Source organism: Larus michahellis, chromosome 4 (assembly GCF_964199755.1).
Source record: "Larus michahellis chromosome 4, bLarMic1.1, whole genome shotgun sequence".
NCBI lineage: Eukaryota > Metazoa > Chordata > Aves > Charadriiformes > Laridae > Larus > Larus michahellis.
The window spans coordinates 29,533,267-29,559,795 of NC_133899.1; the positions used below are offsets into that span (position 1 = coordinate 29,533,267).

At 43.4% G+C, this 26,529-nt stretch overlaps 2 protein-coding genes and 1 long non-coding RNA gene across 6 annotated transcripts in view; 2 read left to right on the plus strand and 1 right to left on the minus strand.

Annotated features, from left to right (window-relative positions):
• LOC141742151 (uncharacterized) overlaps positions 1 to 6,117 on the minus strand; it is a 26,125-nt gene extending 20,008 nt beyond the window's left edge. Inside the window, exon 1 of the long non-coding RNA XR_012586606.1 lies at positions 5,971 to 6,117. This is a non-coding gene — a long non-coding RNA (uncharacterized LOC141742151). The remainder of the gene's footprint in view (positions 1 to 5,970) is intronic.
• A 754-nt stretch (positions 6,118 to 6,871) lies between these two features.
• SNAPC1 (small nuclear RNA activating complex polypeptide 1) lies at positions 6,872 to 20,298 on the plus strand. Its single transcript, XM_074583716.1, has 10 exons — positions 6,872 to 7,065; positions 7,717 to 7,876; positions 9,107 to 9,247; positions 9,696 to 9,800; positions 10,818 to 10,976; positions 12,492 to 12,566; positions 13,227 to 13,289; positions 14,252 to 14,393; positions 17,846 to 17,929; positions 19,794 to 20,298. Exons 1-10 carry the CDS (start codon positions 6,938 to 6,940, stop codon positions 19,826 to 19,828), a joined length of 1,092 nt encoding a protein of 363 aa, XP_074439817.1. The 5' UTR covers positions 6,872 to 6,937; the 3' UTR covers positions 19,829 to 20,298.
• Positions 20,299 to 25,256: 4,958 nt separating this feature from the next.
• SYT16 (synaptotagmin 16) overlaps positions 25,257 to 26,529 on the plus strand; it is a 118,282-nt gene continuing 117,009 nt past the window's right edge. For all 4 annotated transcript variants that reach the window (XM_074583709.1, XM_074583713.1, XM_074583714.1 and 1 more), the window contains exon 1: positions 25,257 to 25,414. The gene's annotated coding sequence lies outside the window, so the exon portion shown is untranslated. The remainder of the gene's footprint in view (positions 25,415 to 26,529) is intronic.

The window sequence follows — 26,529 nt, forward strand, 5'->3', positions numbered from 1 at the left end:
TTATTTTGATTGTAACATCTCCGCATTAATGATTTGAGCCTATTCAGTACTGAAGTCTCCTAGACAGTGTTGTACTACCGCTCGCCAAAGATGTTAAATTTTTAAATCTGTTATCACACCAGTTAGCAAACTTGAAAGTGAGGAGACAGCATATTTGTGTTACTTTAGAGTGGAAAGATTCTTCCTTGTTAACAGCTTAAAGGCTTGTCTCTGGAAGCTTTATCAAGGTAACACTGGGAAAGCAGGAGAAAGTAAAATTCACAAGAGTGATCAATTAAAAGATGGATTTTTATCACAAAACTGCATGATTAGAAAAATTAAGATAATACTTGTGATAAAGCTTGTTCTGCATTCTTGTGCTGTTGACTTAGTAACTTTGACTAGGTGACTTTTCTCATTTTGCTGTCATAAAACATGATGCTTCTGATACAACCTTGTAATGTGTAAATATGATCAAGATATTCTGTGCATTCTTCAAACTAGTTTTTTTTAAAACTTTATCTCTGAAAGAAATCAAACGTGGAGTGTCACAAGAATTATTTTGGAAACTTTGGTTTCATTGGACTCTTGGGTCTTTTGAAATCAGTATAATGGTATATAAGCTTAAGCTGTTTTCTAAAATTACTGTTACTGTTTCACTGAAATGAGCACTTTTCAAACTGACACAACTGTATCAAACTAGATGGAGACTATTAGCTACCAGTTAAAAAAAAGATAAGGCCCTGGTAGCAGACGACCGTTGCATACTTAGAATAGAAGTTCCACAAAGAGAGGAGAAAGCGTGTAGGTGCTGTAAGCTAAAATTGAAGCTTCATCCAGAGACCATTTTGAATATATACAGCTGCTACTGAATATTAAAGATTTTTAATGCAGCGGTTAAGTATACAAAGCTTATAAAGTTCTCTGGATAAAAGTAGCAGAGCTACTTTCTACCTGCTCTGTGAGGTCTCTTGGATGGCATTCTTTCCGTGGCATCCCTTTCTCTGTCAGCAGTTAAAAGGTTAAACGGTGAAGTTGCTAAAGGCTTTCAAGTAAAGTTGGGTTCTGCTTTTCTTACTGCCCTGGCAAGCTTTCAGCTGGCCTGGTGAGTTATTGTGGTTTTTTTATCTCCCAAGAGAAACTTCATACCTTCCTGCCTGATGTTGTTCTGCTCTCTTGACCTTATTTTTTGGAGGAGCCTGACCTGTTTGGAGCTGTCGTTTCCTCTTCGGTGTACTTTAAGAGGGCTGTACGTTTTCATAGAGAAAAATCCATGTTAAAAAGAGGAGGAAAACTTAAGTGACCCATGTGATTTATGGCTATGAGCCTTCCCACCTCTCACACTTTTTATTATGCGTAATAACAAGGCATGGCATCTTGTTTATTGTCTTAGTAAAAGTGACTGAAACAAGCAACTCTAGGAAAAAAGATGGGTGAAACAACCCCAAACGAACCTTCTAGAGACACTGAAGTGTGGAAAAGTAACAGTAATTGATTGCTCTGGCCTTGTAAAAGCTTTGCTAAATGCAGATGACAGTTCATAAAATCTAGTACACATTTTAGCTGCTTTTTGTTCGGTTTTACTTTTTTTTTTTTTCTTAGATTCCAGGAATACACAGCCTGATTCTAAACCTACTTTGTAGGACAAGCTTCTAGAATACATTACTTTCTAAATGTTTTCTTAGTGATTTTGAATACTTTTGTACTTGAGTTGCTATTTCTTAAAATGTTGAGGCACCATGTTAGAGCATTTATTCTTTCCTAGTAGTAAAGAAAAAAATGGTAGGTAAATATAGTGTTTCCTGCGGCGTATGAAATAAGCTAGATTATGTGGAAATGATAAACTGAGAATAACAAAGTTTGCTTCCAGAAGGTTATTGTGACCACAGCAGTAGTCAAGCCATGCCTTCTTTATGGCATAGAACAATTATTACTTTCACATATGGATTGTAATTGATGTTTTTATCAGCAACACTGATGATTTTTGTTAAAAAGTAAAGGCATTTTTAAACCAGTATTTGTGATGCCACCATTCATTCCTTTACCTGAAAGTAGTTAACTACAGCTGTAGCTCCCAAGTCGTCACTTAAGCCTGCTGTCCAGTAACTTGATCATGGGTGTAATACATTGAGTAAACTAAGGTAGCCTGCAGTCCAAAGTACACCTTTCTAACATACCTTCCTCCCCTGTAGTGAGATAGGCTTGGATGGTATGTTGATCTTTGAAAACCTTGGCCTGAAACAGAAACAACTTGCTGTTAAGTTTCCTGTTGTGTCTGTGTACATGTATTAAACTCTCCCCAAGTAATTATGAATTAAAGAATCACAGATTACGGCCAGAAAGAACAATTAAAACTTTACACATAATACTGGCGGCAATTTCAAGACTTCAAAGCTTATTTTGGATTAATTGGTCAACTCCGCTTCCAATGAAATACAAGCGTAGGAATAAAAAAAAAAATAATCTGATGATTACAGGTTAAACTACTGCATTTTTAAACAGCTAAACAATATGGCAGAAACAGGGGCTGTTAGCCAGTATCTCTTGGCAGGCTTTCTCCACTGTTACGCTGCCGAATGAACCATTTCCTTTGAAAGGTGCCTGTGGAAGCCGGAGTGGTGAGTACCTGACCACTGTGACCTGGGCTATAGCTGGACATGCTCCAGGTCGACCATCTGTTCCCATCCGTGCTGATGAGCTGCTACTGAACAGAACACACATCTCAAATGTCACTGCACTTAACGCACGTTATTCAAACTGTAAGTGTCCAGCATGAAAGTAAATATTTTGCAGGCCAGGAATGCTTTGTAGGAATACTTTTTATAGGAATTCATGTGAGTTGGGTATTCAGCTTTCGTTAAAAATACCGTTATCAATTAGGCACTTGGTTCCCTGGAAAGCTCCATTCTGGAGAACTTTTTTTTTTTTTTTTGATTCAAATTCTAGAAATGAGTTGTCATTGTCCTGCTTCCCTGTTTACCTTGAGCAAGGCTTGCCAAGTTACCAAAAAGTTAAAGAGTTTGCTACTGGACTTATACAGTATGGTAGATTTTGTGAATAATAGCAGTATTCTCTCATGAAGAAGTGGTATATTTTAATGGAATTCTTTTTTGGAACCAAGTACAACGTATTGCAATTGATATTTCTCTTGAAACATTTTGACATACTTGTGACTGTATTTCTTTTTGATTGTGTAACAGTAAAAAATTCAATAAAAGAGAGGGTTTGTTTCTAATTCGTGATGTCTGTGATCTTTCTGTTCATCTGTTATCCCTGTTCTAAAAGACAGAGATGGCAGATGGCAAAACCACTTTTTAAAGTGAACTAAATAACCACTATGCAGTATAACTGAAGCTCCTTGCACGTTTGAGGTCTGACTACCTTACTTTGACACTAAGCGTGCATGGGTTCTGTTTTCCAATAGGGTTTATAAATTCTCTCATGCCCTTACAGCTGAATCCCGTTCACCTTAGACACAATGGTTATCCTACCTGAATAAATATCCTACCCTACCCTAGACTACCTGCATGAACCAAAGAGGTTAAGCATACAATTTAACAAGGGACGGTGCAGGTTTTCCTGTGGGAAGCTTAAGAGAGAGGAGAGTGACAGCTATGGGGCAAGGGGGACGGAGAACGCTTATGAAACCTCTGAGTAATCAAGAATGCCCGTAGTAACAAAACAGAAACTAGTCTGAATCTAAGGTGACGTCTCCAGGTGAATTCTGTTCTTCTCAGTACATGCAAATGACTTCACAAGAACTTATGACTCTTGCTGTTTTGTTAAATCAATACCGCTTCCTATCGCACAGATTAAAAATACTTGCACCATTTTTGCTTGGTTGGGAAGTCGGAAAGCAGAAGGCACAGGCAAGTGCTGTCACAGTAGAGTATGATCCTGTTATTTGGTATTAGTGATAGGTTTGTACATACAGAAGTTTGAATACACTATTTAATAAAATATATCCATGATCTATTTTCATTAAAATCCATTAAAATGTGATTTATTTCCATGTTTTCAATTTCAAAACGTGTTCTATTACAAGGTAATTTTTTTTTTAAAAAAGGAGTTGTCTTGTGCCATGTGCAACTGGAGAACCCCCTGTTATTTATAACTATGCAGGACAAATGGCTTTTTAACTTGCAACTTATAAACTAGGAATTAACAGGGCAAACAGGACTTCATCCTTTTGTTTAGGAGTTAAATAAAAATATGAAGAAGATATAGCAACCAGCACGCTCTTGCTTACATAATCTAATTTTTTTTTGTTTATTTATTTTAGTTTGGAAGGCAGTCTATTAAAAATTAAAACGTACTAATGAAAAATCTGAAGGAGCACTAGATGAAAACACACAATAATTAGCCTAAAAATTGACACTGTATTTCATTGTATACACCACAGAAGGCGAATTCTACAAAGACACCCTGTTGCTTATTTTTATTATTATTTCTCTGCATTTTCATTCTTTACACTGTAGCCAAACTTTCTGCAAGGAAAGACTTAGCACATGTTAACATATGGGCACATCATCCTCATCCTCACTACATCTTACATCATCTTACACAATGGAAGTGTCATGACATGCAACCCCATCTGCCTAAAAAAAAAAAGAAATTTCCATCTAGCATTTCTTGAAGCACCACCTCTGAGAAAGCACAACACCCAATGCATGCTTAAAATACAAAAATCAGAAAGCACACTCAAGCTTTACAAATTCAGCACCACTCCAAAGACAAGCTCCTCTGCTCCTTTTAGATTATGGGATAACTCCTGTATCTAAGCAGGGCTTGGCTTGACCTGTAAGTAATGACAAACTCATTCCATGATGTGTCAATTATTAACTTGCTTGTGCTTTGAATCCTTAAGTCCAGTGTGATCGGGGGGAGTACATTATAACTGTTTTTCCCAACAGCATTGGCATTCTGTTTCAAAATCAGTACAATCTGTTGACAATCGGGTCACATACTGGATGAATGGGGTCACTGTCCTATGGCTCTAAACATGAATCCAAATGATAGATGAAAATGTCTCGTCTTTTCGGGGTGGGGGGTGGGGGAAGCCAAACCAAAACCCGGCAGGTGCAGCTCACCCCCCCGCAGCGGCTAAAACCTGCCCAGTTCATATGTAACAGCTCTGGAAATGCTTCTGTTCCCATAATCAATGACAGTGGAAATCAGTGGTGCTTAAACACAACAGCTGTTTAGCTGATGGCCATTCATTTCCTACTCATCTATACAGGCTGATAAAGGTTGGATTCCAGCAGCCTTTTGGGAAATATAATAAATATGGAAAGATGCTTTTGTGCCTGAAGCATTGTGGAAGCTACTGTCATTGTAGGAGCCGATAGCTTGAGGTGCCTAGCTTTAAGGAGCAACCTTTGGATCAATTAGTTGGTGGTAACGGTGAACTGGAGAACATCACAGTACCAGAGCCAGCAGAATTTACAATTTTGCAGTGCTTGATTAGTCGAGAAAGTGAAATGGTCACAGGGCGAAACACCTGCAGGTTTAAACATCCCAAAGGCAGCACGCAACGCACCATCCCATGCCCGCTCCCTACTTTTGCCTCTTTTCACCCTTTCAGTCCCCCCCCGGCGCGGCTCACAGGCTGAGTTCACACAAGCCGAGTTCGCAGCCCCTCTCTCCCCCCACGGATGCAGAGCCTTCCGGCGCGCTCCTGCCGACCCCGGGGACCCGCTCCCCAGCGCAGGTGCCGCCGCCGCCGCCCAGCCCCGCTCCCACAAGACCGCAGCCCGTCTCCGGACAAGCCCCGGCCGCGGAGGCGACTTCGCCCGCGGGCGCCCATCGCGGCAACGACGCCCTGAAACCAGAGCCCCGTCCCTAAACCCTCTTGGGAACTGCCGGAGGGGCTGCGGGGCTTCCCGGGGAAGACAGCGCCAAAACCGACTCCCCCAGAAAACACCTTGCCACCGCCCCGAGCCGCTGCTCGCCGCTCGCCCGACTCCCCCGCTACCGCAGGGCCGTACTCACTCGGGGCGCGGGGTGTCTCGGACGCCAGCGCTCCGCTCCGCTCCTCTCCCCAGCCGCCTCGGTCACCGCTCGCCCCTACGTGCGCGGGGGAGGAGAGCCCCCGCCGCCCCGCTCCGCGCCGCCGGCGAGGCCGCGCCCACCCTCCCTACGTGCGGCTCGGCAGCCGCGGCCCCCTCCCCGCCCGCCCGGCTCGCCCCGTCCGCCGCCTACGTGTGGCCGTGCATGCGGGGAGCCGGCAGCGCGCCGCGCCGGAGCTCAAAAAGAGGGGGTGGCCGCCCTACGAGCCCCCGCCCGCCGGATGAGCCCCTGCCCGGCGCGCTCGCTCAGGCGGAAGCGGGGCTTCCCGCAGTCGCCGAGCCCTGCTCCCCGCCGCCTGCGAGCAGCGCTGGGCGGGGGAACGCCCGCCGAAGCGGCCCCCTTCGCCGGGCACAGCTGGCCGGGAGCGTGGCGGCGCGTCACGTCCACACGGGCCGCGAAGCGCGGGCGCACCGCGGCGCTGCCGAGCCCCCCCCTCTCCCCTCAGCGAACCCCGCCGCTCCCGCGCTCCGGGCCGGCGACATCGCTGGGCCGGGGGAGCTTCTGCGGGGCCGGGGCACTCCGAAACCCCACGCCCCACCGGCATCGCCGCCTCCCTGGGGCTGTCGTACGCCGGCGGCTGCCTAGCCGAGCCTGCCGCCGCTCCTTCCCCACCAAACCCCTGCCTCCCTCGGGCTGCTTCCCAACTGCGCCCTGAGGCTAGCCGAAAACCCGTCTCGCCCGGCAAGGCGAGGGGATAGCCGCCCCCGGGGCGGATGGAGGGATAATCCTCTCACCGGCGGGACCGACCTCTCACAGAGAAGCCCAAACTACGTCTCCCCGGTAACGGGCGAGTGCGCATGCGCGGAAGGCTGCGCAGGCGCCCCGGGGGCGCTGTGGAGGGGCTGCGCATGCGCGCGGTGCGGCGGAGCGGGCCGCCGGCGGCGGCGGGATGAGCTCGGTGCCGGGGCTGCAGGCGGACTGTGAGGAGCTGCTCGGCGCCTTCCAGGAGGCTGACACTGTCCGCTTCGAGCGGTTCGCCGAGCTGTGGCGGGAGCGCCGGTTCCACACCATCTTCTAGTGAGTGAGGGGTCCCGGCCGGCCCACCCGCCTCTGGGCCGGCTCCTCGACGGCCTGCCCGCGGCGAGCCGCCCTCAGCGGCACCGGCTGGAAAGGTCCGGCCGCCCTTTGGCGGTCCTTTGGCCGGGCCCTTTGGCTGGGCCCCGCCTCAGGGAGCCCGTCTTCCCCTTCTTGAAGCCCACGGCTCCCCGCTGCTGACCTCCCCCTGTGCTGGTACAGGGGGTCTTAAAGGGTGATGTCGGTGAGCCGCGTTTCCATTCGGGCATGGCTTTTCGGGAAGGTTTGCCTGCCTGGCGTGTAGGTAAATGGCAACGAAGCATCGGTCCCTGTGTAATACTGAAAAGTAGTTATCAATTTTATTTTGTATATTAGTAATGCCTGTGATTGTAACACTAACACCTCAGTGAGCTTGATGCAATCCTCATGAGATTAAAAAATACGATTGTAGGGCATTGCATTTTTCACTTTAGGTCTAACTTAATACAGAGAATTTCATGCAGTACTGGGTGAGAGTTTAAGGTCTGTCTGTCTTTGAAGACTTCCCAGAACTTGAACCCTATGATAATATGTTTTAAAATACCTAAAGCTTGTTTCTGCATTATGGATTTTCTAAATTACTTGCTTTAACGTACTTCCTTTTGTTTACTTTAGTGGTAGAATAAGAGCTTTGGAGAGGAATAAGCTCACAAAGAAGACTTTAGAACTGGCACAGCAGTACTTCTTGCCCCCGTACGCATTCCAGATTCGAGTTGGTGCTCTGTACCTTTTGTACGGGCTCTATAGTACACAGCTTTGCCAGCCAAAACAAAAGGTAATTGTTCTTGAGGTTTTATTCTCGGGAGATACTCGATGTTAGATACATGGCATACCTCTGTCTGCTTTGTCATCGTAAATGGGTAGGGCATTTCCTCTCGCTTTCTTAGAATAAAAATATTTAGAACCAGATGGTCCCTTTGGAAAAGGTAGCCTTTCAAACACCTTTGGGTTTGAGAACTTACATGGTAGTGACTAAAATATTGCTTATGCTTCCTAAATTGTAGCTGTGGTGTCAGAAATCTTGTTTGCCGGATAGGAAGTTCTCTGTTCAAAAATGAAGACTAACTTTCAAAATGGCAACAGAGAACATGCTCATCAGCTATAGGGTGAATTCCATTACAGCCCCAATTATTCCTTAGGATTTCAGCAGCATGAAGACTGGTTGAATTATTTGCAGTTTCTGTTAGTCAGAAGTAGAAGTAAGTGGCATTTGTAAATAGGTTGAAAGGATGGATGTCTGAATGACGTGTCGCCTTGCTGCATTTATGTCAGGAGACTAGTGTATAAAGGAGTTGGAAACTCAGTGCAAGTAGAAGCGGTTTACTTGGGAACTGTGTGATGTATGTTGTGTTCATATGCACAACAGACTTCAAATTCTTTAAATAAGAAACTGGAGTTTAAGTATTCTGCAACAATGACATTACATCTCATATCTTAACTTCAAAGGAGTCGATACCTTTTATGGAGATTAATTTAGGGAATTTTAAAACCCCTGCTATATAGCAACTATTAGAGAGTCCAGGAATTATCAAAGCAGTTAACTGAGGTAGACATGGAGTACATGGGAGAGGAAGGAAAGCACAGAGACAGGGATACTTTTATGAACATTTCGCTGGTAGCAAATCATGGTATTAGTATTATTTCCTTATCATCTAGTCAGTGGGAGTCTCCTGGGTGTGTATTGTTTCAGGCATCCCGGAATGTGAAGGCTTAACTTTTTCAGATGTTGAAGAGGGCTTGTGTTTCATGTCACTGTCAAAGAAAGTAACTGCAGTGAGAATATTTAACACAACAATAAAATAAGCCTATCTGCATAAAATGTTGATAGTAGTAACAAATGTTATAGTAGGGTCCTTTCTGTAGTTCTGTGGTTATGTGACGTGTTATACCCTAGATGTCCAGGTATTGCGTGTAGTATAACATGATCACAGTAGTCAGCTGAATTCATTTTTTATTTGTTGAAATGTTCAGGTTGGTATGACAATACACAACTGTTTTGCTGCAGATCAGAATCTCACTCAAGGATTGGCCTGAAATCCAGAAATTTCAACAGGATTTGGTAGACTCCCAGCATTACGATGCAGCATACATCTTTAGGACACTGCGACTTGCCAGAGCATTCCATTTCACAGCAATGCCAAAGCTAGTGAGTTATTACATTAAAATTAATTTTTTTTTAATAAAATTTCTTCGGTTTTCAGTGGCTGGCAGTTCAACAGCACTCGTGTTTCATTTAGCTTTGAGGCTAACGTGTCTTGCTTCAGCTAGGTGGGTGACGTAATGCTTAGAGGATGTTTGAATGTAGCATGCTTATCACCTGAAAATGGTTTTTCAGTATCTAATGTTCTTATTAGATTTGAGATGTCTTACCATTTGTGCAAATGAGTCTGGGTGCTGGATTAAATTCTTGACTAGGGAATAATTTTTGAAAAGCCCTGACTGAGCACTTGACAGTGAAGCTGCATGCTGTTGTTGATGAGATGGTTTTAGGCCTTTCAGCATCTCTTGATTGTTGGATATGCAGTAAGAATTCTCAAGAGAAGATGCCATTTTAAGTTTGCTTTTAGGTTACAAAACACTGTCTCTTGCTTTAGCTAAACTACAGAACTAAGAAGAAGATTCAGGAAAATGAATTGAAAGAAGAATTTAAGGACCCAAGTAACAGAGTAAACAGCCTCATCACTAATGATGTACTGGAGGTACAGTAACTTTTAAACTACAGATTAATCACTGGGGCTTGTTTTGTTTTTCTTCTTCTGTTGTCCAAGAGCTATAACTTCCCTAATTAGCACAGTCTTGTCCTTTTTAAGTCTTCTTATGGAATCCAGACTAGGATAATAGTCTGTGCCAGCAATTTTACTGAACGTGCAGAAACACGACATTCATTTTGGAAGAATTGTGGTACCTTTTTCAATATTGAAATATGCTCTAATGTTTTGTAGTTTTGCCTCAGTAAGATGTAAAAGGGGAAGGGTATAAATGGTTAATTGGCACTTAAGCAGAGAAAAATGGATGATGGCAGGTGGGGGGAAGCATGTTTGTTTTGATGTGTCTGCAGGTTGCAGCTGGAGGCTTGATACTTGCGGTAATATGACTTTACTTACCTGCAAGTTTATAGCCTTCTCTAACCTTTATTTATCCTTTTAAAACTTGGTTTTGTTCAATATATAGTACATTTTATAAAAAATTGAGTAATCCAAGCCAGATATAGGCCTTATACTGCTCATTAGGACTCAGTAATAGATCTTTGTTTACAGGTTTTTCCAGTTGCTGCTAGCAAATATTTATCTTCAGTAAGGTTGACTACTGTGGTATAAAAATCAGTAATCTGTGAAATGACAGGGTGAGAAGACCTTCCTCAAAAGGAGGAATTAAAATGCTTCCTCCAAAGAGATGAAAATAGACCATCATATCAGAATGAAACCTCAGCAGTGATCCTGAGTATCACTGAGACTTCCTTCTTCGTTTAAATAATGAAAGATACTCCTTCTTCTTTTGTTTATTTGGTGGACTAATTGGAGAGTACTATGTAACAGTATTGCTGGGATCCCTAAAACTGAACTGATACAGAATCTGTTTCTAACATTCCTTCTGGTTCAGTAGTTTCCTTAGGATGGTTTGTATAACCCTGGTTTTGTTCATTGAGGACTAACATTGCTTTACTGCTGGAATCTTTTTTTTTTTTTCCTGAAAAAGAGTCTGTTTTGTTATTTTAGGAACTGATGAATATTCATGACCACTATCAGAAAATGAAGTGTGTCATTTCAGCTGACAAATCCCAGCCAGACAAGGCCCTGAGCTTGATAAAAGATGAATTTGTAATTACTCTTAAAGACATAACTTTGGAACATCAGGAATGGCAGCAGAATAGAATGGTAGGTAATATCAGCTATTATGCTGTGGCAATTTAACAGATTGTGTCAACATGTAAGAACTGTTTTAGTGTAGTTGCCTCTGTGCATGCTTCGTACATGTCAGAATTAAGTAGAAGGAACTGTAACACTGAAGACATGGAATGAGTAAAATGCTAGGCTGAGTTATGATATGGGGAGAAGGACATGGACTTGTATGTGGTGTTGCCTCTGTGATAACATAAGGGATTGCTGAGGGTTAAGCCCTGGAAGGTGTCCGTTTCAATATGGGTGTGTCCAGATGGTCGCATCCAGTGAGTGGATGAGCCATTAGCTAATGGCTCAGTGTCCAGATGGAGGTCGGTGACTAGTGGTGTCCCTCAGGGGTCCATATTGGGACCAGTACTGTTCAGTATCTTCATCAATGTTGTAGACAGTTGGACAGAGTACACCCTCAACAAGTCTGCAGACAACACCAAGCTGAGTAATGTGGTTGACATGCCTGAGGGATGGCATGCCATCCAGAGGGACCTGAACAGGTTTGAAAAGTGGGTCCATATGAACTTCATGAGTTCAACAAAGCCAAGTGCAGGGTTTTGCAGGTGGATTGGGGCAACCCCTGGTATCAATACAGGCTGGGGGATGAAGGGATTGAGAGCAGCCCTGCCAAGAAGGACTTGGGGGTACTAGTGGATGAAAAGCCGGACATGAGCTGACAATGTGCACTCACAGCCCAGAAAGCCAACAGTATCCTGGGCTACGTCAAAAGCAGCGTGGCTAGCACGTCAAGGGAGGTGATTCTGCCCCTCTGCTCTGCTCTTGTGAGACCCCACCTGGAGTACTGTGTCCAGCTCTGGAGCCCTCATCACAGGAAGGACGTGGGCCTGTTGGAACAGGTCCAGAGGAGGGCCACAGAAATGATCAGAGGGCTGGAGCACCTCTCCTGTGGGGACAGGCTGAGAGAGTTGGGGTTGTTCAGCCTGGAGAAGAGATGGCTCCAGGGAGACCTTATTGTGGTCTTTCAGTACTTAAAGGGGGCTTATAAGAAAGATGGGGACAGACTTTTTAGTAGGGCCTGTAGCGATAGGACACGGGGTAATGGTTTTAAACGAAAAGAAGGTAGATTCAGACAAGATATAAGGAAGAAATTTTTTACACTGTGGGTGGTGAAACAGTGGCACAGGTTGCCTGGAGAAGTGGTAGATGCCCCATTCCTGGAAACATTCAAGGTCAGGTTGGACGGGGCCCTGAGCAACCTGATCTAGTTGAAGATGTCCCTGCTCATTACAGGTGGATTGGACTAGATGGCCTTTAAAGGTCCCTTCCAACCCAAGCTATTTTATGGTTCTATGTATTAGAATGACCACAGGAAATACCTCTGTAACGCCTATCCTTGGATCGAGGAAAGGCCCTAGTGTAAGATTGATAAAGAAAATGGGCACATGTTTGAATACTTGTTTTGTTTTTCACAATTCTTGGATTTTAGCTGCCTTGTATATGACAGACATTCAAAAAAATATTTTGTGGGTCTTTTTTCAGAAATTATTCCTAAATGCTAAAGAAACTGATGAAATATCAAACAAAAAGGAAGAGGGGGCTTTGCTAGAATCAGAGGTAAGAACAATGAACTAGTTTGCTACACTATGCAGGTGAAATCTGTTAGTTTTTTGACTTCAGATCACAGGCTAAACAGTGTATGTCAAGGCTTGATAATAGCATCAAAGTAAGTTCTGGGAATAGCTGGTTGGGTTGGGTTGATGGAGGGTATTTTTTTGATTTTTAAATAGCATTGTTTTGTGTTGAGCTGTGAGCATTCACTACTGTAATAGCTCTTGGATGCTCACAATAAAACGCTATGGTCTCTTTCACATAAGGAGGGGAAATAGCTGTATTTTCTTGGCCAGACTCCTTTATGGCTCCTCCTGGAGTTTCAACTAAATGCAGTATCGATTTTTTTTTTTTATGCTACAAAATTCTCTCGTTTTACTTACTTGCTTATTTCAATTTTGAATTTGAGAAAGATGTGAAGGTTCAAATTTGATTTGTCTTCTCCTAGGCTTTGTGAAGGCAACCAAAATTATGCTCTGTCTTTTTAATGAAATTTGTACTTTTTTTTTTAAGTATCAGTTTGGCAGCATTCTAACATAGCTCTGATTCTAATTATAGAATTACTGCTGTAATGAGATGTTGCTGAAGTAGTTGTCTGATTTCACATTTCAATATTTCTATAATAGAATAAGAAATTTTTTTTACTGGTCTTTTGGTTCTTTGCAGGGTTCTGAAAGAGCAAGTGCGTTGGCTAGAATCAAATACAGGTCTTACTCTGCGGTTGTTGAGGTAGGTATAAAATTTGATGATAAGTACGTACTTAAAACTGTTGTTCAAAAATAAATACCAGTTTAATGTAAATGATGGCTCTGGAAGCAATGAGTTAAAATTGTCCTCTGCAATTCAGCCTTCGAATATTCAGGTTTCTTTAACACTGGGGAAACCAAAGTTCTTATTTTTCACGTTAGATTTATGGAGACAATGCAGATATGGTCTGTGCTTGGGGGAGTTCAATGTACAACATATCTTTTAATGTCTATGCTCTGTTTTTTAGGTAGATGGAATTTTAAACACATGGAATAAAAATACTTGTGAGTTTAATTGCTCAAATTTCTTGAAGCTTACATATTGGAATCTCTGAAGATGCTTGCAAAAGTAGAGCTTGGGGGTTGGGAGTCAGTTTGGAGTTCTTAGAAACATTATTTCGATAACTTCTACTTTAAAAATATTGTTGATTTTTCTTTTTTATAGCAGGCCTATGATAAACATTATGTCTTTCCTTGTTTATTAAAATCTCTTATTGGAAAAACACATTATTAAATAAAACAGAGCTCTGTAAGGTACAACAGTCCAGACTTATGAATACGCAGGGATAATGTTTTCTAGGCATCTAAGCAAAATATGAAAGAAGCTTTGTGATGCAGCAGTTTTTCAAAGTGTTCCTTTTGCTTGCACACAGTGGTGCAGTTCGATGCCAACAGAGAGTGGTTTGAAAATAAACAAATGTTTCATTACCTGGATTTTAAGTGACACATCCATTAAATCATAGAAGGGCATTTTCCTGTTAAACTGAAAAAGAGTAGCTAGTGGTAATCTTTCTTCTCTCCCTCACTGCTGTCCCCACCCTGACATATGAGGAAGTTGATGCCTCTGGTCCTTGCTGACTTGTGAAGTACTCAGTGACATACAGTAATATGTGGCTGTAGCATTTTAGCTTTTTTACATCATTCATGTGTATGTTTTGGTTCTAGGCTTCCAAATCCAGAAGACATCGTCAAGTAAAATTAGAATCCACTGAATCAGGATCGAATTATGGGAAATCTCCAAGCCGAAGTAAAAAAAACAGTAGGAGACTACAGCCAGCAGGGAGAGGAGATGCTGTGGAAATCAAAGGTATTTCTCCGTTGTATTCATGGATCTGGAGAGACTGCAAAAGTTTATCCATTGCTTTGCTAGAGGAGGCAGCTGGGTTAAATTTCAGTGTTGATTAGCGGAGGTAGAAGATTAAAGAAATGTTTTGTGACACCAGTATTGTAATTGAATCTTTCTGTTTTCCACAGTCTGGTCAGGTAAAAAGACAACATGAGAGCATGCAGTTTATAGTTAATATAAAGTTTTATACACAGTCCTGCTAATTTTTGTCAGGAAGATCATGTCCTTGGAAAAGCTTGTTCTGTGTGGCACTGTCTTAATTTTTCCTATTGCCATATAACCTACAGGCCGGTTAGTCTCACCTCTGTCCCTGGGAAGGTAATGGAGCGATTCGTTCTGGATGTCGTCTCCAAACACGTAGAGGAACAGGAAGTTATTGGAAGTGGTCAGCATGGATTTACCAAGGGCAAATCATGCCTGATCAATCTGATAGCTTTCTATGATGTTATAACAGGTTGGCTGGATGAGGGGAGAGCCGTAGATGTCATCTACCTTGACCTTAGCAAGGCTTTTGACACTGTCTCCCATAACATCCTCATTAGGAAGCTGAGGAAGTATGGGCTAGATGAGGTGACAGTGAGGTGGATCGAGAGCTGGCTGCGTGACAGAACTCAGAGGGTTGTGATCAGCGGCACAGAGTCCAGTTGGAGGCCTGTAACCAGTGGTGTCCCTCAGGGGTCAATACTTGGTCCAATTTTGTTCAATATATTCATTAATGACCTAGATGAGGGGACAGAGTGTATCCTCAGCAAGTTTGCTGATGATACCAAGCTGGGAGGGGTGGCCGACACTCCAGAGGGCCGTGCTGCCATCCAGCGTGACCTGGACAGGCTGGAAAGCTGGGCAGAGAAGAACCAAATGAGGTTCAACAAAAGCAAGTGTAGGGTCCTGCACCTGGGAAGGAAGAATGCCAAACACCAGTATATGTTAGGGGCGGACATGCTGGGAAGCAGCTCTGAGGAGAAGGACCTGGGGGTCCTAGTAGGCAGCAAATTATCCATGAGCCAGCAGTGTGCCCTTGTCGCCAAGAAGGCCAATGGCATCCTGGGCTGCATAGGAAAGACTGTGGCCAGTAGGTCAAGGGAGGTCTTCTCCCCCTCTACTCTGCACTGGTGAGGCCACAACTGGAGTACTGTGTCCAGTTTTGGGCTCCCCAGTTCAAGAGGGACAGGGAACTACTGGAGCGAGTCCAGCGTAGGGCAACCAAGATGATTATGGGACTGGAGCACCTCCCTTATGAGGAAAGGCTGAGAGAGCTGGGACTCTTTAGCCTGGAGAAGAGAAGGTTGAGGGGGGACCTGATTAATGTTTACAAGTATCTAAAGGGTGGGTTTAAGGAGGACGGAGCCAGGCTCTTTTCAATGGTTCCCAGTGACAGGACAAGGGGCAATGGGCACAAGCTAGAACATAGGAAGTTCCGTTCAAATACACGGAAAAACTTCTTTACGGTGAGGGTGACAGAGCACTGGAACAGGCTGCCCAGGGAGGTTGTGGAGTCCCCTTCTCTGGAGACTTTCAAGACCCGCCTGGATGCAGCCCTGAGGGATGTGCTTTAGGTAATCCTGCTCTAGCAGGGGAGTTGGACTAGATGATCTCTAGAGGTCCCTTCCAACTCTGAAGATTCTGTGATTCCATATAACAGACATACTGGAGATTAAGATATGTGTCTAACTGTTTCTTCTTTTGACAGATAGCTTCTATTTTTGAAGCTATCTTTTTCGTGAAAATCAGCCTATCTTTATAGTTTTGATAGTTAATACTATCTTCATGAAATCCAAAGTAAACCTTGCCTGTCTCTGTTCTGTTCCTGGGCTCTTAAAGGAATAACCTCTAATATTTCTGAAGAGAAAAGGATACCAATATCTTAAAGACAATGCTTTGTAAGGCTACTACCTCCACTATCACATCAGTCATTCTCCTTCCACCTGATACTTGTTATTTATTTTGTTCTTTTACTACTGAAATTTTTAGTACTTCCATGTGAATTAAAATATTTTGTCAACAACTGATGCAGTTTCAAAACTCTTTCAAATTGTTTTCTTAATCCCACTATTGCAATTATATTCTAACAGGGTAAGATTCGTGTAGTCTATAGTTAGACTTAACTTTTACCTTCTTGATAAGACTCTTTTTTTGTACTCCTGTGACTTGTTTTTTGTGGTTCTCTCCTGTAATTATATTCTATTTTTCCTGGTAATTAACATTTTAGCTAGGAATAAAAACAATTTTAAAGAGCAAACTTTTTTTAAAAGCAGGTACAGAGTTTTTAAGTCCAGTCTCTGGGACCTTTTTTCTTAATTTGAAAATGCACCCTGGAAGGAAATAGTTTTAACTGCTTGTATTTCTTACAGTTCTGGGTTATTTATAGTGATATAAGAAGCATTGGGGTGTCCCAGTGTGCCCTCAGTGAGGGCCCTTGTTTAATGTAGTCAGAAAAAGACTTCAAACTTTTAACAAGAATTATTATGGAATATTAAATGCATATGCCTATAACCTCCCTTTGAATCCTGTGGGAAGGATAGAATTTTGTGAGTGACAAGAACGGCTGGGTGAACGTGGGTGAAAATGCTTGTAAGAAAGAATGACTAAGTGAGGATATGGTGAACATCTTTAAAAGAAAACTGGACTGGGACCTCCTTTCTGCCTCAGAGGAGGAGTTTTTGAAAAAAAAGTTGATTTACCTGATCTAAAGCTCCTAAGTTAGTATCTTTTCCATTTGTGAAGCTTTTTGAAAGCATGATGCTGAGACCAACAACCTAAAGGATTAGCCATTTATATAGATTTTTGTTGTATGGTGTCACTTCTGTTAATATATTCTGAAAGAGATCAAGTGTCAGAACTTGAGGTCTGACTTGTTTTTACGTGACATTAGCATAAGACCTGGTGTGAAGGTACTTTGCTAGATCAAAAGAGGAGGTGAGGAAGGAAAGGCAGATCAGCTCTCTAATTCGGGTCTCTTGGAGAGATCCTATCTGATGTTGCTGATCTTTGGCATATCTGAACTGCCTAGTGATTTATTTATTTAGTTATTTTACTATCATAGAATTTATGTCATCTGTATTGGTGCAATTTTTTGCACATACTTTCCAGGTATTTGCACATCCCTACTTAGGCATCTTTTTTTTTTTTTTTTCCTTCCAAGGTTCTCTTTAGATCTCTTTACGTCCCTTTACGTCCCACTTCTGAAAACATAGGATATAAGTTTTCAGAAGGAAATCATCTTTCTGATATCCAGCTTTTAAACTGATAGAAGTTGCTCTGCCACTGAAGTTCATTTAAAGGATAAGTTAAATTGAACAGAAAAATAGTTTTGAATAAACTTTTATTTTAAATTCAGTGATTTAATTTCCAAGTTACAAAGCATTAGTTAAGCTTACAAAAGCTGACAGTTTTTCCTAAAAATGTATCTGCAGGTGAAATGCAAGTGGCAAAGGAAACTGTTACTCGGCATATTGGAATGCCTATAATTACAGAAGAAGAGAACCCAGATGAAGAAGGTACAGTGATTGAAATTCTGACAGACTCGTGACTTGTTTTTTAATAGCTCTCTACTATACTGTTTTTTTCTGAAACTAAAGCTGACGTTTTGGACCACGTGTTGCTGCCTTGCAAGAGCTAGTTGAGTTTTTAGCCTGTAAATTGTTGCATGAAAACTGAAGCTTTGCTCTGAGACTTTGTTACAAGCACACATGTGGTGGCAAAATCCTATGGGTCATGGTTTTTTCTATATAGATTTCATTATAGTTTGTTCAGAGTTAAAATTGGTCCAGTTAAAAGGAGACTTACTCTTCTGTAATACCAATCTGGCTTGAAGAGTTACAATGCGTAGGGAAAAGTGATTTTTCAGTCATTCTCCCACTTACAGAAGATACCTGTTCTAGTAGCTCTGGGAACTTATGTAATTTGCATTTGAGGTTAGAATAGCCCTTGCTGCCTTCATCTTTGTGGAAGTGAGGGGACATAGAAGTTTCCCCTCTGGCCTTATTTTCACCTGGGCAATGCTTCAAGGATTAAGTTCCAGTATACGTATACAGTAACAGCATCCCCTGCTATATTAGAAGTTGTCTGACGTCGTTGGGGTGGGATTCTGGGAATTGTAGGAGAAGAGTGGATGACTTTGCTGTCACTCATGTTATTGGAGATAATGTAATTTTTATTTGGAAGCAATGGTAAAGCGCGTTTCTTAAAGCTGATGGTGGAGTTGCTCTACAGAAGCATCAAATGCAAATAGTACAAATTGAGATGTTAGATGATCTTGAACTGCTCTGCAACTCAGAAGCTTCAGGGTCTGTTCTCAGTATCGCTTGAGGAGAACATAAGCACCATGGAACAGACACTGTACAAAGAAAATTGCATCCTCTTTATCTTGAGATACCTTAATGGGCTATTCTCTAGGAAGAGTCCAGTGAACTGCTTTGCTGCCGTGCCTCCAACATGGGTAGTGTTCCTGGGAGAGGAGTTGGCCAGCTAAAGGCATGATTTCAACTGGCAGTTCTAGCTAGTGTGAGACCGATGGGTCTTGCTTGCATAGTGGAAGGCAGACTTGATAGAACCAGAGGTACTGGTTCTTAACCTGAAAGGGTAGGATTTAATTAGGTTGCTTAAAGGGAGAGCAAAGGGTTAAGTACAACTTCTGGAAAGCTTTAATGACATAGATGAATGGGAGGGGTATATCTTTTGGAGTTAATTTACTATTCAAAACTGTATGTAATGGGAGGATATTTCATACAAGGGAGCATAGTAACTATTAAAATACATTTTTAGTGAGGTAGCACATATTTGCTCTTTTTAAAAGCCAAAGAGCATCTTGTACTGAAATGAGATTACGTTCTCAGATAACCTTTGTTGTAGACAGTGTGAATTCAATGGTGCATTTAATATTGTACTTTATTACTTATTTTTCCTTCAAGTTGTTGTGGACAAAAAGTTTCTTTCTAAATCAGGAACATTCTCCATTTCTCAGAATTTGTCGTCAAATTCTGAAGCATTAAAAATACCCATAAGCAATCTCTTCGGGTATTCTGTGCTTAATTTTTTGAGTATTCCATTTGTCAAATTCATAATGAAATCTTAAAGGTGTTCATGAGGAGTTGTAAGCTGTCAAGATTGAATAAGTTTTGAAGTACAGTATTTTGTTCATCAATAGAATTTTAATTGATATTTTGAATGCTAGTGTGCTATAGAATCTGGAAAGACTTTTTTTCCTATTTAAAACCTCGGGGAGAGAGGGATTGGGAGGGGATCTCAAGAGCTCATTTAATTCATTTCTTTTCCTGGGCAGAATTAATTCTACCTTAATCATTCTCATAAGGGAAGCTAGGTTGAAAAGCTTGCCAGAAAAATCTCTTTATTTCCTTTCAGAAGTATCTCTCCCCAAGAGGAAAAGAAGATGTTAGAGGCTTCAGTTGGAGAGGCACTAATACGAATGTTAATGACAAAATGTAAATGTCAGAGGTAACACAAAGTGCTTGTTTTGGATGCCTTTGAACGTACAACAAGAAGTGTCTGGGACCAGAATTACGGGTGATGCTGGAATGCTGTTAGTGACTGGTATGCCTTAGCTGTCTCATGGTAAAGCACTTGATGCCTTTATTCATCTAATGAAAGCTTCTTGTGGGAGACAAAGTTGCTGTGCCCTGTTTGAGATAGAAAGAGAAGACGGTTGCTTGTTCTATGTAGTTTGTACAATGGGAGTTATCACTTGGAACTCATGTTGATCTGCAATGATGTTTTTAGCTGAGGCTGTTGAAAGAACAGCTCACAAAATACTTGCTTGTATGAGGCATGTTTGGAATTAATTATCTTTGAACATAAAATTAAGGCTCCTGACTGTTTAAAATTAGTACAATAAATTATTTTTCACCGATTACTTGCTCCATTTTCTAGTGTGCAATTTCAGCAATGTTTATCATGGTTTGATCCCACAGGTGTGGGAAATGAACTTGGTGGTAACCCTTTTATTGTACTGTATCCAGCAGATCTGGTATCAGTGGATATTCAAATGAAGAAATGTCAAGTACATTTATTAATTCACTAGATGACCCTAAGCTGTTCAAGGACAGGACTGGAATTCAAAATGATCGTTACAAATTGGAGAGGTGATGTGGAAGAAGTGGGTGTGGAAATAAACACGAAGCTCATTACTGAGTACAGGTGCAGAATGGGAAAATAATTGCTAGGCAACAGTACTGCAGAAAAAAACAGACTGAGAATCCTAAGATGGAATACTTTCTGTAAACAATAATAAGCACTAGAATTGGTGTCATCGTTCAGCCCTGTAAGGGTATAGCCTTAAATACCTGCTTCTGACCAGGACAATTAAGAGGAATGTGGATAGTTGCTCTCTTTGGTATTTTCTCCAGTTGATCATAGGTGTACTATCAAGAAAGGCCAAAGGAGATGTCCTCTCCTACAAGAAGAAATACGAAGTAGAAATTTGAAAGATTCTGAATATAAAAGGGGCTTAAACTGGGTGAATTAGTTTTGTAGTATGACTCTGAAAGGCCAAAGGAATTGAAGTGCCCTTAGCTATAAGAAGAAACACTAAGTGAAAATATAAATTATTTGAATATAAAATGGGCCTGTATTAAATGCATTAGTTCGTAAGAAGGAACGGGCCTAAATGACAAACAGGTTGGACGCTGGAAAAACTACTAAGTCCCAGTGTTGCACTCAAAACCTTGTTACTGGGAAAAGAGGAAACACTATAATAAACCCAAAACCTTACTGTGTAGTAAACTGAACAATTTAATATTGTGTTACCAGCACAAACTCATTCTGCCTCTGCTCCTAATTTTTGATGAGCAGATATAAGAGACAAAGAGACCTCTCAAGGAAAACCAGACTTTTTTGGTAAAAATTGCCTGCTCATCTCAGAGCAGTTAGGATCCTGTTGGTGATACTGCATTTGTCAGTTCTGTCAATTCCAGCTGCTGGTGTGGGTGTGCAGGCTGACTGAGCAGCTTTCTGGTATCCTCACATTGCAAGGGACGGACAGCAGTATAGGTGTAATAGGGGAGCAATCTGGAGATGAGGTGCAGTGGACTACTTGAGTCTTTTCTTGGGAAACCCCTGGATGGCTAAGAAAGGTGTAGATGAAGAGGGAGCGTGCTTTCTAGGAGATATTGTGACTACAGCTTCAAATTCATCACTTATGAGTTTCTTCACTTAGGAAGTTGCTTAATGATGACCTTTACAGCACCTCTGTTTCTAGGCAACGGGGTTAAGATAGGTCTTCCAGCTACATGGTAGTGGGTTCTTCCCTTGAAGGGGAAACTTGAAAGTGATTTCTCTTTCTCTATTTCCCTCCAAGTTGCAGGTGTCTTTCTCAAGGAAACTAAAGATTAAACACAGCTGCAAAAGCTTATTTTTCACTTTCTCGACAGGCTGTTTTCAGCTAAATTGTTATTATTCAATATATATGGAATAAGTTTGTTTTAACGTATTTAAGGAATATGTTTAATACTGTTCCCTGCAGTGGCACTTTTCATAATGTGACCATCTTGTTTGCCTCTCCTTGTATCTTTGAACCATCCCAAGACCCAAGTAGGAGCACTTTTCAGAATTTTCGGTATTCAGTGACCTGAGTCTTCCTGCACACACTTCTGAAAATGATTTGCACATCAACATGACTTTACTCTTTGCCTGACCCCTATCTCTCAGGACTGCGAACTCCACCAGTGCATGATCGCTGCAGCCCAGGCTGCCTCCAGTCTTGACATCACCAATTAGCTCACTTGCATTGGTGACCATCAGGTCCAGCATCGCATCCCCTCTGGTGGGGCTGTCTGTTACCTGGCTTAAGAAGCTATCTTCCATGCACTCCGGGAGTCTCCTGGATTGCCTACAGCTCGCTGTGCTACTTTTCCAGCAGGTGTTGGGGTGGTTGAAGTTCTCCAGCAGGATGAGAGCCTGCAAGCACGATGCCTCCCATATTATGAAAACAAGTGTTCCTTATAAATTATATAGATGTAAAATGGAAGTTATACTTAACTATAGACTTAGGTATGCTGTGGTAGTATTTCAAAACGGTAATCCTGAGAATTTAGAGGCAGCTGTAAGCAAAGTTTCATAATGCTGATGTAATCTTTTAAAAATATAGAAAAGAAAATCTCTTTCTGCAGCTCGATGGGCTATTACAGGCTTTTAAAAACAGGAGAGGGACTTCCTCAAATGCTTAATGGAAGCACGCTGCTGTGTTGTGGCTTAACCCCAACAGGCAACGAGAACCTCACAGCCTTCTCACACACGCCCCCCAACTCCCCTGCAGAAGAGGGCAAAAAAAGTCAGGGAAAGGGAGAAAAAAAACCTCCTGGGCTGAGATAAAGACAGTTTAATATAAACAATAACAGAAAAGGAAAAATAACAATAATGATGTGGGTCACTTTCACTGCTCTGTGAATTGGCACCATCCAGAGCGGTGATTCTGCCTGCCTCCCCGCCAGCCCCCATTTATGTACTAAGCATGATGTCTATGGTATGGAATATTTCATTGGCCGTTCTGTGCTTCCATGAGAAGCTGAAAAAAGTGCTTGAACAGTGTAAACATCACTCAGCCAACAAACTTAGCGAAAATGATAGGTATTATTGACATTCCTTTCACAGCAATCACTGGAAAGAAAATTAACTCTTGCCCAGCTGAAACCAGGACAAGCTGTCAATAAAAACAAACAACCCTCCCCCCCAACAACGGTAAATGTAGACTTAGGAGGGTACTGTTTTCTAGTATGTAACTTCTCTCCTAGTTATAGTCTCAGCTAATACAGTGGTCAAAGGCTGCAAGGAAACTTCCTCTTTGTAACACCAGTCTAACTTCCAGCTGACCTGGTGGATGGGAGTGAGGCAACGTGACGATATGTATCTGGGCGTTGCAGTTTTTGTAAATAAATTAGAGAAATACGGTTTTGCTGAAACTTCTCTAAGAAATTTCTCTAAGATGTCAGCTGACAGTCAACTGACTCAAGAACTATATCCGCACAATAGTAATCACCACTTCTTTGGCAAAGCTAAACAGTCCCCAAAGAGGGAGTTTGAACTAGTGCTGTGCAATGTTTACAAGTATAATATGGGTGATGAAAAGCAGAATAAACTTTAAACACTTACAGGTGACATTAAGTTTGGAAACTGTTTAAGTGGAAGAAATTGTCCCATATAATTTTTATTCTTGCGATGGGAGAAATCAACAAGGTCTAATTAAGTGAAGATAGGTGCAAAAGGCTGCACTTGGAAGGACAGATGAAATGTAAATCCCAGCAATTCCCAGGGAATGTTTGTGTAAACAGCTATTCTCAATCTGGAGGTTTTTGCAGCCCTCAAACCAGAGGCAGATCAGCAATATGGGGGTGATGTGAAAAATTCCAAATGCCACGGATGGCAGTGGTGATGTGCATTGTGTACAGTTTGGGCAGGATGTGGACATCACCTCTAGAATAATTAAAGAATACTAAAAAAAAAAAAAGTCAACAAAAAGAAAACAGACTGCAGGAGAGTTTAGTCTGGAAAATAAAGGGTTTGACAGTGAACCGTCTTCACATTTTTGTAATGATGTGTTTATGCAAATGGTGATTAATTGTCCTCCATGTTCATTGAGACAGAGCTATACAATTTACAGCAACATGAATTTACTTAATAAGAGATTTTTGCGGTTAAATAAACAATTCGGCCTTCTAACAAACAGCAGAGTCACTTCTACTATAGGACTTCAAAACAATGTTGGAAAAACATTAGTTACGGTTGTCTGAGGTAGACCTAATCCTGCTTTGGAGAAAGGAGACCTCAAGGTTCCTTCTAGTCCTATGCTTAAATGTTTTATGTAACAGGACCCCATGCAGGGAGTTCATATTCTCTCATCGCACATGTGTAGCAAGTTCTTCAAATGACACAGATATTTTACCCCATCTTTTCTGGAATGTTTCATTTTCAACTTCATTCTACTTCTGGAGTTGCCCATTCACGTTTTACAAAGCTTGCTGCGTGGACCTGACTTCTTTACCCCATTTTCATCTTTTTCCTCAAATCTGGGTACGTGATTAAGCCTGGTAATGGAATACTTCCCTCCTCCACCTGTATGCAACCCAGCACTTGGAAATGGGACTGTAAGAACTTCATGAGCTACAAGGGGTTGAGAAATGTGCTAAAGCTGTATTGCTCCTAGCACTTCAGGACTTGGGTCAGCCTTCTCTTGGCTGCGAATAGAAACGTGCAAAGCGAAATTATCTTGCAGTAGCTTCAGCTTGCTGTAACAGACACCCAACAGCTTCCTCTTCAGTCATAGAAATGTAAACCTGGATATGGAAAACAATGGAGGACACGAGGGCCAGCCATGGGCTATTACAGGTTATCAGAGATGTGGAGCGAGTTTGCTTTTTTAGAAGAGAGTTTTGAATGTGTGATGGAAAGTGAGGTAGCGTTCAAACCTTTGAGACGGGCTGGGTACAACCTGCCGTGCCTCCAGATCAGTTTTTGACACGGGGCTGCCTGTTGACCGAGTCCATCCGAGCGTGGCTGGAGTTGCCGCGCCTATGCCCACGCTGCTAACCGGTCAGCACAGCCCCGAGGACTCGGGAAAAGAGACGGTACAAAATTTGGGAACACGGGATGAAGCCGCTGACCCTCCCGAGTCAGATTTATCCGCGGAATTTCAGAGTCCCGCCCGTGCCGTGCACAACCTCCCCCGGGGCGGCGGGTGCAGCCGCCTTTCGCGCGTTACCGCCGCTCCCCGCCCGCCCCGGGCAGCGCTCCCTCCCCGGCTCCCGCCGCGGGGAGACGGCAGCGCCGCTCCTTCCCGTAGCCCCGGGGGACCCCCCGCCGCCGCGCCCGGCTCCCCTCACCCTCCCCGCGCCGAGGCGGGGAGGCGCCGGGCGGGTCAGCGCGCCCCCTCCTCGCTGGCGGCGGCCCGGGCCGCCTCCCCGCCGGGCTCCGCCGCCATCCGGCAGCGAGGGCGGGAGGCCGGACCACCGCCGCCGCGGCCATGGCGACGGAGGGTGAGTGCGGGCGGCGCCGGGGGCGGGGGCGGCTTCCCTGGGGAGGCGGCTGAGGCAGCGGCCGCGCCCTTCCCCGGCCGGCGCTGAGGGCGAGGGGCTTTCCCTCCGCCGGCCCGGGCTGAGGGGAGCGGGGCGCTGAGGGCGAGGGGCTTTCCCTCCGCCGGCCCGGGCTGAGGGGAGCGGGGCGCTGAGGGGGAGCCGGGGGGACGGGCGCGGCGGGGTGAAACCGGGCCCCGCTGCGGCGGGGCTGCTCCTGTGGGGACCCTCCGCGGCCGCGGGGCCCGGCTGGGCGGGAAAAGGGGGTGTGTGGGGTGTCCTCCTCCTCTTCCTCCTCTTCCCCTTCCTCCTCCTCCGTATGGAGGCCGGGCGGCGCCGCCCGGGCTGGCGCGGGCAGTGCCCCCTCCTCCCGTCGGCGAGGTCTCACAGGGAATGGTGGTGGTGGTGGTGGTGGTGGGGATGGGGATGTGATGGTGTGTGCTGCCTGTGCCCTCCACACTGGAAGAGACGAGCAGGTGGGCAGACGCGGACATGAATTTTAGGGAGAATAAAGAAATAGGAAAGCCTACTTTAAAGATATTAATGACCAGGTGGTGTTGTAATTATGGGAGGCAGATAATGACAGAACCATGATCTGTGTGCTTCTTTGCTTGCAGAGGCTCGGAGTTGTTGGGTTTTCTGACCATGCTACAACACAAATGATTTCAGGGATGATTGCCGTCTGGTCTTTGATTGGTGAGGTTGTTGCCTGATGGCACGTACGCCCTGGCTTAGGTCTTGGCCGTAGCAGTGGTGCTGCTGCACCGAGGGCAGGTGTTTCTCTTAATATTTAGATAACGGCACCAGCGAGTAAAAACATGAATTGCTACTGTTACCCAGGGTCCTGGTGGTCTCCTCCTGATTTACTGTAGAAACACCAACATCAGTGCTTACTGGGGATTGCTAGGTTGATTTTGCTGTATATTTTGTCAGGTTGGGGGAAAATAATCATGTGGGCCTTTAAGAGATGTCAGTGAGGCACATACCAGTTCAACGTGGCACATACCAGTTTATAAGCTCTTGGGAACAAAATTCTAGGCTTGAGCTTTTCAAAAAGGTTGGACTTGGTGGGGAGTCTA

Coding starts and splice junctions, on each gene's coding strand:
- SNAPC1 (XM_074583716.1), top strand. CDS start 6,938: ATGAGCTCGGTGCCGGGGCTGCAGGCGGACTGTGAGGAGCTGCTCGGC. Junction 13,290..14,251: donor CTTACTCTGCGGTTGTTGAG/GTAGGTATAAAA, acceptor TTTTGGTTCTAG/GCTTCCAAATCCAGAAGACA. Junction 14,394..17,845: donor AGATGCTGTGGAAATCAAAG/GTATTTCTCCGT, acceptor ATGTATCTGCAG/GTGAAATGCAAGTGGCAAAG.